General features: G+C 42.7%; 1 protein-coding gene across 1 annotated transcript in view; it reads left to right on the top strand.

Moving 5' to 3' along the window:
* Nucleotides 1-12,513, top strand: part of VAPB (VAMP associated protein B and C) — a 50,857-nt gene extending 38,344 nt beyond the window's left edge. The window contains exons 3-6 of the mRNA XM_073607575.1: nucleotides 2,452-2,555; nucleotides 2,723-2,803; nucleotides 4,747-4,923; nucleotides 9,612-12,513. Of these exons, the coding sequence (XP_073463676.1) occupies nucleotides 2,452-2,555; nucleotides 2,723-2,803; nucleotides 4,747-4,923; nucleotides 9,612-9,770 (521 nt within the window). The 3' untranslated portion in view covers nucleotides 9,771-12,513. The remainder of the gene's footprint in view (nucleotides 1-2,451; nucleotides 2,556-2,722; nucleotides 2,804-4,746; nucleotides 4,924-9,611) is intronic.

The following is a 12,513-nucleotide window of genomic DNA, read 5'->3' as shown; positions in this document are numbered from 1 at the left end:
TTAAGCACCGTACATAGGCTGAATGTCAGGCCGCATCGGCTGGTTCAATAGAAATCGGCCAACATTCGGCCTGTGTGCACGGCAGCTGGTCCAACAAAAGCCGACCGAACGTCAGCTTTTGTCAAAGGAGCATGACCGAAAAAGGTCTGCTGACCAATGGCTGAAAGCGCTGACCGTCTGCAGGGGTAGGGTGTGTCCCCTGTCAGAACACAATAGCTCAGCGGGGGAGATATCTGCACTACAATTGCATAGTTAGTACAGATCTCCTCCCGAGCTCTTCAGTTTTTTCTCATTCAGCCGCTAGGTTGATCGCAAAAAAACTGATAGTGTGTACTAGGCTTAACATAAAGGTTTCTTTATGGTAGTAACGTTAGTGACCTCCTTGCCTAACTCGTTAACAAGTCAGCAGCTTCCTGCAACCCTGAGACATGCTTAATAATTATACTGTTAGAGAAGTAACTGTGTGTAAAATGTCACTGACTGCTTCGCTGTAGATGACCTCTTGCCTTCATAACCCACGAGCAACGGAATGTGTTAGATGTGTGGTGGGAAACCTCCGATTCATGCTCATCTGTAGCGACTGATATGGGCACACACTAATGGAGGATTGGTTGTTTAGCCAAATGATTTTGTATTCATAGGTTTCATGCATTTGTTTCGCACAGACATTTCTTGTTTCAATGCCTGTAGGCAGGGCGGCCCTACCATGGGTATCAGTGGGTCCATTGGACCCAGGCAGCACTTTGAGAGGGGAAGCTAATTGAACCACGGCCGCCTCTCCTCTTATATTTACCCAGCAAATTGACAACCAGCAGTTTTGTGTGTCATGATGACAACTGGCCACCGGGCCGCTTCGCCTGCCCCTGTACTACCCTTGCCTGCCCCTACCCTACCCTAGCCTGCCCCTATACTACCCTAGCCTGCCTCTATACTACCCTAGCCCTAGCCTTGCTATGTACTACCCTAGCCTGCCTCTATACTACCCTACCCTAGCCTTGCTATGTACTACCGTAGCCTGCTCCTATACTACCCTACCCTAGCCTTGCTATGTACTACCCTAGCCTGCCCCTATACTACCCTACCTGCCCCTATACTACCCTAGCCTGCCTCTATACTACCCTACCCTTGCTATGTACTACCCTAGCCTGCCCCTATACTACCCTACCATAGCCTTGCTATGTACTGCCCTAAAAAGAAGAAGCAAAAAATACTCTTGCGCACAGGTGTATTGGCTAAAAAGTCCCGAGGGTTCAAGAAGGACTATGGATTTCGGCCTTGCTGCTCTCAAAGGATGGGATTGTCCTAGTGTTAAATGAAAAGAAGAAAAGAGCGCACCAGCCTAGTGCATTATCCTTGACAGATTTATTAATTAAAAACAAGATAAAAACTACTCACAAAGGTCGAAGAAAAAAATCGCATGGTATATGGCACAGAGGCAATTATTCCAGTGGTAGCAGTTTTCCAGGTCCCAGGAAGGAGGCATACGGACTACTGCTGGCTAACGCGTTTCGAAGGTTACCCTTCTTCATCAGAGCCTTTTTATCTTGTTTTTAATTAATAAATCTGTCAAGGATAATGCACTAGGCTGGTGCGCTCTTTTTCTTCTTTTCATATGTACTGCCCTAGCCTGCCCCTATACTACCCTGCCCTAGCCTGCCCCTATACTACCCTGCCCTAGCCTGCCCCTATACTACCCTGCCCTAGCCTGCCCCTATACTGCCCTAGCCTGCCCCTATACTACCCTAGCCTGCCCCTATACTACCCTACCCTAACCTTACTATGTACTACCCTAGCCTGCCCCTATACTACCCTACCCTAGCCTGCCCCTATACTACCCTAGCCTGCCCCTATACTGCCCTAGCCTGCCCCTATACTGCCCTAGCCTGCCCTATACTGCCCTAGCCTGCCCCTATACTGCCCTAGCCTGCCCCTATACTACCCTAGCCTGCCCCTATACTACCCTACCCTAACCTTACTATGTACTACCCTAGCCTGCCCCTATACTACCCTAGCCTGCCCCTATACTACCCTAGCCTAACCTTACTATGTACTACCCTAGCCTGCCCCTATACTACCCTAGCCTGCCTCTATACTAACCTAGCCCGCCCACATGCTACCCTAGCCTGCCCTTGGAATTGAACATAATGGTATGCCATATAATTTTGCATAGAGACAAGCTGCTGTTGCATGTAAATCTGACTTCCTGATAAATTACATTTTTTGTTTTAATTATCATGATATAAAATAATGGATGTGGGGGGCCTTTTGGTGTGTGTGATTTTTTTTTGGGGGGGGGGGGGGGCAGCATTTCGATTCGTGGACCCAGGCAGTGTCCTTCATACAAAATACCCATCTCACCTCACTGCTGCCATTTTAAAACTCCTGTCTGTTCTGATCCATTCTTCTCTAAACAGTGATGCATTCTTCTTTTCTTATTTTTTTTTTTTTCAGTTATGCTCCAACCTTTTGACTACGACCCCAATGAGAAGAGCAAGCATAAGTTTATGGTGCAGTCCATCTTTGCTCCATCAGACATTACCGATATGGAAGCTGTAGTAAGTATGCATGCATAGTGCAGAACAGTAGCACCTGGGGGTGTGGAGGCCCCTTCTTCTTCTTTATTCCTGAATTGTATCTCACAACTTTATTATATTGAAACTAGAAAACTGAACCCCTTACAAGTTTCGTTGCTTCTAAATTGTCATTTTTAATCTTTTTTTAGTGGAAAGACGCAAAGCCGGACGACCTCATGGACTCCAAACTCCGGTGTCTCTTCGAGCTGCCCACTGAGAATGAAAAACCTGTGAGTATCTTTGTATTCCAGTACTTCATTTCTCTGCTGCTGTTTTGCAAAGTGTACCTGTCATTTTCTTGTGTCCCAGGCATTATAATAGTTTGTTGCTCTGACTGAGGCAGCTATTTATGGATTGTACTGCTGTCACTGAAAGTAGTTTCTATTAAGGTGGAGCTTGTGATCTCTTCAAGGTACCCACTTTAATGTGGTTCTTAAGCCAGAAGGTTTTTTTTTTACCTTAATGTATTCTCTTCATTAACCACTTTAGCCCTGGAAGGATTTACCCCCTTAATGACCAGGCCATTTTTTGCGATGCGGCACTGCGTCTCTTTAACTGATACTTGCGCGGTCGTGTGATGCTGTACCGAAACAAAATTGATATCTATTTTTTCCCACAAATAGAGCTTTCTTTTGGTGGTATTTGATCACCTCTGCGTTTTTTTTTTTTTTTTTTTTGCGCTATAAACAAAAAAAGACCGACAATTTTGAAAAAAAAAATATATATATATATTTTTTACTTTTTGCTATAATAAATATCCCCCAAAAAATGTAAAAAAAAAAATTCTTCATCAGTTTAGGCCAATATGTATTCTGCTACATATTTTTGGTAACAAAAATCTCAATAAGCGTATATTGATTGGTTTGCGCAAAAGTTATAGATGGATTTATGGCATTTGTGTTATTTATTTTTTTACTAGTAATGGCGGTGATCAGTGATTTTTAATGGGACTGCGACATTGCAAAGGACAGATTGGACACTTTTGACACTTTTTTGGGACCAGTGACATTTATACAGCGATCAGTGCTAGAAAAATGTACTGATTACTGTATAAATGAGACTGACAAGGAAAGGGAATAACACTAGGGGGCGATGAAGGGGTTAAGTATGTTCCCTGGGAGGTGTTTGTAACGGGGGGGGTACTGACTGAAGGAGGAGAGAGATCGCTGTTCCTGATCACTGTTCCTGATCACTAGGAACAGTCGATCACACTGTACTCCCCTGACAGAACAGGGATCTGCTTTGTTCACATTGGCAGATCCCTATTCTGCCTCTCTGTGGAGCAATCATGGGTGGCCGTCAAGTGGTTAAGGGAAAAAAAAAAAACTTGCATGCATGCCCCCCCCCCCCCACTTACCTGAGCCCAATCTCGATCCAGCAATGTGCACAAGAGCAGAGGCTGTCTCGGCCCCTTCTCTCCTCCTTGACTCAGAGACAGCAGTGGGAGCCATTGGCTCCTGCTGCTGTCAATCACGGCCAGTGACGAGGTAGTGGGGCTGAGCCACGCTCTTTGTGTCAATAGACACACAGTGCGGGGCTCAGGAGCGAGCACACAAGTGCCCCTAGAGCAAGCGGCTTGCTATGGGCACAGTCAGCTGGGGACCTGAGAAGAGGAGGAGGATTGGGGCTGCTCTGTGCAGTACCATTGCACAGAGCGGGTAAGTATAACATGTTAGTAAACGCTTTTAAAAAAAAATGAAAATAATCACTTTACGTGGTCATGGTTCAGGCCTATTAATTATGATCCATAAAGTGAAACCTCAGCCAATTTGCTTTCTACTTTTTTACTAAGCAGAGAAGGGTTATTGCCTATTGTTAACATTACAGAGCCTTCTCCTCACTTGCTGTCTTTAAGAGAAGACAAAAAGTGAGTGGAAATTCCCTCTTAGACCATTGTGAGTAGAACAGTTGTCCCTATTAGAGGATTTCCCTTCTCTTGTTCCAGTGATAGCTGCAAATTGTTAGTTTCCCTTCACTTTCTGTTTTAGTTACTTGTGGTCACCAGTGCACACAGGTCTCCAGCGGGGACGCAGACAGCAGAAAAATCCTGACAGCTGTTCAAACCCTCAGCATTCTATTCCAAACTAGAAAAAAGTTATACTTCGAGATCCACTTAATTATCACTTTTTCAGTCCATGCAGCCTGTTCATTTTGTCTTTGTTTTGTTTTTCAGCATGAAGGGGAAGTAAACAAGGCTGTATCTAGCAATGTAACAAAGACAGAATCCACTACCATGTTCAAATCCTTTAGCTCCAATTTGGACGACTCCGAGTATAAGAAGGTGTTAGACGATAACAAAAGACTGCAGGCTGAAGTCCAGAGGCTACGGGAGGAGAACAAACCGTTTAAGGTAAGATGTTTCCCATCGCTCAGTGTGAGGTCTGGGTGGCTAAGGGGTGATTATAGAAATACCCCCTCTAATTTATACAGAGGACAGAATATGTGAATGTCACGCTAGGGTTGATTTACTGAAACTGGAGGGCGCAAAAATCTGGTGCAGCTGTGCATGGTAGACAATCAGATTCTGACTTCAGCTTTTTCAGTTAAGCTTTGGCAATAAAACCTGGAAGCTGATTGGTTTCTATGCAGAGCTGCACCAGATTTTGCACATCAATTTTATTAAATAAACTCCTGTCTGCCACGGTTAGTTTGCCATCCATAACTCTTAGAAAAAGCGCAGTTGAGATGGAGTATAATTGGCCTTGGCTCATGAGTGGCAGCATAGAGCATTGGGGTATAATTGGCCTTGGATCATGAGTGGTAGCATAGAGCATTGGGGTATAATTGGCCTTGGCTCATGAGTGGCAGCATAGAGCATTGGGGTATAATTGGCCTTGGCTCATGAGTGGCAGCATAGAGCATTGGGGTATAATTGGCTTTGGCTCGTGAGTGGCAGCATAGAGTATTGGGATATAATTGGCCTTGGCTCATGGGTGGCAGCATAGAGCATTGGGGTATAATTGGCTTTGGCTCGTGAGTGGCAGCATAGAGCATTGGGGTATAATTGGCCTTGGCTCGTGAGTGGCAGCATAGAGCATTGGGGTATAATTGGCCTTGGCTCGTGAGTGGCAGCATAGAGTATTGGGATATAATTGGCCGACAGATTTGGAAGCACAAGAAAGACCAGAATATATAAATCAATGGGAAAAAGAAATGAATTTAAAAATAGATAACCAAAAAGTGGAAAAAATGATAGAAATGGGATATAATAAGGCTTGGGACATGAAGACCATAGAAATGAATTATAAACTAGTATCAAGATGGTATATGACCCCAGTAAGAATACACAGATTCCATCAAGATAGAACCTCCTTGTGTTGGAGAAAATGTGGCCAAATAGCAACGATCATACACATATGGTGGGAATGCCCAATAATAATGGAGTACTGGAAGGAAGTGTTAAACAACATAAAGGAAATAACTGGAGAAGAAATAGAACAAAATATTTGGACATGCCTCTTCCATATCTACAATAAACCTAAGAAACAATATAGAAAATCAATAATACCTAACCTCCTGAATGCGGCCAAGGCCTTAATTCCCAAGAATTGGCTAAAAAGTGGAAAACCAGACATTAGAAACTGGCTAAAGGAAATAGATTATCACTACAAAATGGAAGGAGGAGAGAAAGGGGATAATAGTAGATGGGAAAGTTGGAAAAACTACAAAGTCTCGGATATTTATTTAGATAGGATAAAAGAAAGAACAGGTGCAGAGCCAAGTGGATAAATAAATAACATAAAGGAACGGACCAGACACAGGGGAAAAAAAAAAAAAAAAAAAAAAAAAAAAAATTGGCCTTGGCTCATGAGTGGCAGCATAGAGCATTGGGGTATAATTGGCCTTGGCTCATGAGTGGCAGCATAGAGCATTGGGGTATAATTGGCCCCAATGCTCTATGCTGCCACAATGCGGCCCCAAAAGAGGACTATAGAGAACGAAAATATATATATATATATATATATATATATATATATATATATATATATATATATATATATATATATATATATATATATATATATATATATATAAAAAGTATAATACTTCAATTGGAAATTGCAGTGTATCAGCAACCAGGACTTAGTGATTTTATTCACTGTTTCCCAACTGGGGAGATTCGCCCTCTCTATTTTCCAATAGGGATTTTCAGCTATTTCCTGTTCCGGAACAAGAAATTAACCACTTCCGGACCACCCCATAGCGCATATGCTGCTACAGGGCGGCCCTCCTGCGCAGAATCACGTTTATATACCTGATTCAGCTTTTCCACCTAGGGGGGCACGCACGTGTGCGCCGCTTCTGCTGTGATTACTCGCATCAGAAGCCAATCTGCAGGTGCCGGGCACTGGGATGTCTGCCGGCACCCGCCAATTGTCGGACAGAGACACAGAACAGGGGTCTGCCTATGTAAGCAAGGCAGAGCTCCGTTCTTACAGGGGGAAGTGATAAATTTTGTGTCCCCGCAAAGGAGTGATGGAATAAAATCTATCACTTTTCTTAGTAAAGCACACAGTTTACACAAAAACACTGGGCTAGGCACACAGTTAACCCTTTCATCGCCCTAGATGTTTAACCCCTTCCCAACCAGTATCAGTACAATGACGGGGTATATTTTTAGCACTGATCACTGTATTAGTGTCACTAGTTCCCACAAAGTGTCAAAAGTGTCAGTGCCTGATTGTCCGCTGCTTAATGTCCTGCCATAAGTCACTGATCGCCGCCATTACTAGTATATAAAAAAGAAATAAAAAAATATTCTAGTATATAGTTCATAGTTTGTAGACGCTATAACCTTTGCGCAAACCAATCAATATACGCTAATCGGGTTTTGTTTTACCAAAAATATGTAGTAGAATACATATTGGCCTAAATTTATGAACACATTAGATTATTTTTTTAATTTTATTTTTATTATTGGATCTGTTTAACCACTTGCCGACCAGCCGACGTCATACTGTGGCAGGTCGGCATGATCCTGCGAACCGTCGTAGCTGTACGTTGGTCTCTTTAAGTGGGATAGCAGGCGCGTGCGCCCGTGCAGCGGGGGTGCCGTTGCTTGTGATCGCGATGACCGCCGGCCACGAGCGATCGTGGGTATGAGAGGCAGAACAGGGACGTGCGTGCGTGTAAACGCACACATCCCAGTTCCGTGAGGAGAGGAGAGAGAGATCGTGAGTTCCTACGAGCTGGGAACCACGATCTCTCATTTCCTATAGTCAGTCCCTTCCCCCACAGTTAGAACACATCTAGGGAACACAGTTAACCCCTTGATCGCCCCCTAGTGTTAACCCCTTCCCTACCAGTGACATATGCACAGTAATCAGTGAATTTTTATAGCACTGATCACTGTATAAATGCCAATGGTCCCAAAAATGTGTCAAGTGTCCGATATGTTCACCATAATGTCGCAGTCCCGATAAAAATTGCAGATCGCCGCCATTGCTTGTAAAGTAAAAATAAAAATGCCATAAATCTTTCCCCTATTTTGTAAACACTGTAACTTTTGTGCAAACCAATCAATATTCGCTTTTTGCAATTTTTTTTTTAATTACGAAGAATATGTAGAAGAATACACATCGGCCTAAACTGAGGAAAAAATTTGCTTTTTTTTAAAAAAAAATTGGGGTGATTTATTACAGCAAAAAGTACAAAATATTGTTATTTTTTCCAAAATTGTCTGTCTTTTTTTTGTTTATAGTGCAAAAAATAAAAACAGCAGAGGTGTTTAAATAGCAACAAAAAAAAACTCTATTTGTGGGGAAAAAAAGGACGTCAATTTTGTTTGGGTACAATGTTGCACGACTGCGCAATTGTCAGTTAAAGTAACGCAGTGCGGAATTGCGAAAAATGGCCTGTCAATAAGGGGTAAATCCTTCTGGTCCTTAAAGCGAAAGTAAACCCATCCATAAAACAGTTTCATTTCCAGCACATGCCATAAATGTAACACGCCTATTGGTTGTGCTCTCAGCCAAACTGTTAAACCATCCAATGGCTGGTGTCATAACCGATCACATGTGCAGCATAATGGCAGTTGTAGATTTAAACAGAGGCAAAGATGGCAGCTTCCGTGGCTGGAAACAATAGGAAGGTTGATTTACAGTTTAAGTGATTAAAGTAACTCAGTGCCCGTATCACAAAAAAATGGCCGGTCATGAAGGGGGGTAAATATTCTGGAGGTCAAGGGGTTAAAGCGGAAGTAAACCCATCGATTTACCAGTTTCAAAATACAGTTTTCATTTCTGGCACGTGTCGGGAATGTACCGTATTTATTGGCGTATAACACGCACTTTTTTTTCTCCTGATAATAAGGGGAAAATCGCAGGTGAGTGTTATACGCCGACAGCGTACCTCGGAAGGAAAGAGGGGGGCCAGTGCCGCCTGAAATCGGAGCCGCCATCTCCTCTCCACTCGGCTCTCCGACACACAGTCCCGCCTCCGCCGCCGGCATTGGACCAGTGCTCTGTCTATCACAGGAGCTGGTCCAATGCCGATGGCAGAGGTGGGACTGTGTGTGTGACTGCCAACTGAGAGCGAGGAAACAGATGACGGCTCTGTGATTTCATCTGAGATATGGTGAGCTGCATTGAGGGGGCAGATGGGCGCACAACAGGCTGCGGCTGGGGCGCACAACAGGCTGGGGGTGGGGCGCACAACAGGCTGCAGGTGGGGCACACGACAACGTTTTTTTCCTGAAACTTCCCTCTTAAATTGTCTTATTGGTTGTGTTCTCAACCAAATTGTCAAACCATCCCATGGCTGATGTCATAACTGATCACATGTGCACAGAATCATGGCAGGTGAAGATCAGAGGCCAAGATGGCAGCTTCCTTGGCTGAAAAAACCAGGAGGGTTTACTTCCACTTTAAGTAAAATCTCAACAATGGGACACTGGGACGCAGATAGAAAAAAAAAAAAGAAATGTTTTAACCAATCTCTATTCTTTCTAACAGAAAAGTTTTGGTGTACTGTTATAGCTTGCGATTCTCATCTTTGGCCACTAGGTGGTACAATAACCCTGGTCTTTTCTGTTCGCAGGAGGAAGAAGGTCCAAGGATGAGAAAGAGCCCGATCTCCAGTAACCTCGGGTCTACATCCTCTAGCCTTGTAAAAGAGGAAGGCCTAAATAACCGGATACTCGCTATAATCGTCGTGTTCTTTATCATCGGTGTCATTGTAGGGAAAGTGGTCTTGTAGACGGAGCATGCTTTAACAAGAGAGAAAACAAAACATAAAAATGTACAAAAAAAAAAATCATACTGTTGATGGTTTAGCAAGAAAATTAAATTTATTCATAACGAGAGAAAAAACAAAAACCGTACCACACTTCACAGGTCCTGCCTTTTTACGTTCGTTCCCGCTAACTTTTTTTTTTTTTTTCGCTTCTAGGGTCCGATCAGTTGTACAGAACAATTCATTAGAAAGACCATGATCAATTCTGTAATGTCACGACTAATTCTTCAGAAAAAAAAAAAAAAAAAAGTCGTACTGTAAAATGTCATTTTAAAGAAAAAAAAAAAAACACTTTTAAAGTTCCGGATAAGTGTTTCTGGTTTACCTCTTTTAAGAAAAAAAAGTTCTGAAAAAAATGTCAATCTCTTATGAATGATCTCTCTAGGTGGTGCCATTGCATCTCCAGTGTTCAGTAGTTGGGGTTTGGGAGGGGGGGTCGGGGGTGATTCACTTTCTTTAAATATATACATATATACATATATAAATAAAATTAATCTTTCTTGCTGCTCATGATTAATGAAACCCATGTGCCAGCGTTCCTGAGTTGTCCAGCCCATCTTGCGCCTGCTTGGATTTGCACAAAGCCCATCGTGTTTTTTTTTGTTTTTTTTTTTCTTCCCGGTAGGGTAGGTCATCCAGTTCAGGAACCTTTTGGGCATTGCAATTGCCAAGGTTGTGTTAGTACAGAGCTTTGTTTGCGTGCAGTCCTCCTTGGCAGTACCTACTAATAGATGAAGGCTGTACAGTGATCGCCTCTTGTATCTGATACTGTCTCTTAATATTGAGCGTGGGGTGCTACAGAACTGTATCTGAAAAGGGACCAAGTGGTAGACTCAAGAATAGTTGTTTCTAGGCTGTCTGATGAACATATAAAGGCTAGTCCATCCATCCAAAAAAAAAAGTCTTGAGATTGGGCCGATGTTAGTTTGTACTATCCCGTGGCGTTTTTTTTTTTTCCTCGCAGTGCTTGAGAATCCCGGCTCTGCTTCCCTTTCCTCCCGTCCATCAATACTGTCTGGCTAGGTGAAGTAGAAGTAGCAATTAAGTGCATTAAATATATTCACTACTAAATATAGTGCTGGGTTTACCAGTCATGCCCTGGGAGGGTCCAGAAGGACGAACCTATGAGTATCTCACTTGGTGGGCGCAGCTGGGAGCGAAACGTTTACCGAGATTTAAGGTCGATGAATGAATTGCCCCTTAGCGAGTATTTTTTTTCAGAGTGTTTCACCGAGATAAACTCATAATTTTAGGTTGTTGGGCGCCAATGCTGGCAAATAGGCAGATGATGGTGGATGCACACATTTTCGGGGGTTGCTTGACTGCCACGGTGCATTTAAAGTCACAGAAACAGGTCGGTTATGGGAGGTGGAAGAATTTTTAGGCTTCAATAAGTATTTCTTAAAGCACCAACAGTATACTCTTGATTGAATCCCAAAATAGTCATCCTTTAACTTTCATCAGTTCTTCACAATACCTCTTAAAGGAGTTTTGTAGGTGACTATTAAAGCTAAGACTTAGCGTTATGGCGAGCAGATGTGTTTTTATTTATTTTTTTTCCTCCTTAGTGCTCGTCGTTTTTCTTTTTTTTTTTTTTTTTTTGCCGTTTTTACAACTCTACATATCCTGTTTCCCCGAAAATAAGACCTAGCGTGATTGTCAGTGATGGCTGCAATATAAGCCCTACCCCCCATATAAGCCCTACTCTGTTTCCCCGAAAATAAGCCCTACCCTGAAAATAAGCCCTACCCTGAAAATAAGCCCTACAAGGACTTTAACTAGGGCTTATTTGGGGAACAGATAAACAGTGTATTGGTAACTGTAAGCGCAAACACACAAGTCCATATATAACAGGAGATATAAAGGGCTGAGCAACTTAGTCCATAGGGGACAGGCTGGAAGTTCAAGGGTTATTTGGGGGGTAGGGCTTATATTGCAGCCATCACCGACAGTCACGCTAGGTCTTATTTTCGGGGAAACCAGGTACTTGTAGATCATTGGGTCCCCCAACTTGCATTCTGGAAGTATACAATGTGCCAGATTGAAATGTAAAAGTAGGGGCATCTGCAGTTTGTGGAGAGCAGCAAGACCCATAGGCCAGCCCAGTAGTATGTATGCTAGACTGTAGTGCTCTTAGGATCAGATTACATGCTGCTTGTTCATTTTGTGTTTGGTTGTACATGAGAGCACTTGAGCAAAAAAAATAAATAAAAAAAATCAGTTTCTGCCTCCCCCCTCCATTTACACTTTGGCAGTTTACTAACGTTCAGTGTTGGAAGGAATCTGCGTTATTTCACAGCCCCTTTAATTCCACCTAAGGCTCCATTGTTAGTCGTTTACCCCACGCTAACTATATCTTTGGACTTTATTGTTTAGGTGACCTTTAGGTGTTGATGTGGATAAACACATATATGTATGTGTGTGGATGTATGACACACACACCTCAATATACACCTTGGATTTCATCGTCTTGATCTGTTGGGGTTTTTTTTTCTTTGTGTGTTCCATATGTGTGTGAAAACTAAAAAAAAAAAAAAAAAATATTCAGCTGTCTTGGAAATGATCTCTTGGGTCTTGTTAAACATCAGACTTTACCATTTTATATCTACAGTTTAAAAAAAAAAATAAAAAAAAAAATTATTGGAAAACAGTTATATAACCAACCCCCGTTAGGAGTCCCTGCTGTAAATTAAATCTTTCAAAAATA

The sequence above is a fragment of the Aquarana catesbeiana genome, linkage group LG12 (genome assembly GCF_042186555.1).
Source record: "Aquarana catesbeiana isolate 2022-GZ linkage group LG12, ASM4218655v1, whole genome shotgun sequence".
NCBI lineage: Eukaryota > Metazoa > Chordata > Amphibia > Anura > Ranidae > Aquarana > Aquarana catesbeiana.
The sequence above is the reverse complement of the archived record's forward strand: the minus strand, read 5'-3'. Positions and strand labels throughout refer to the sequence as shown.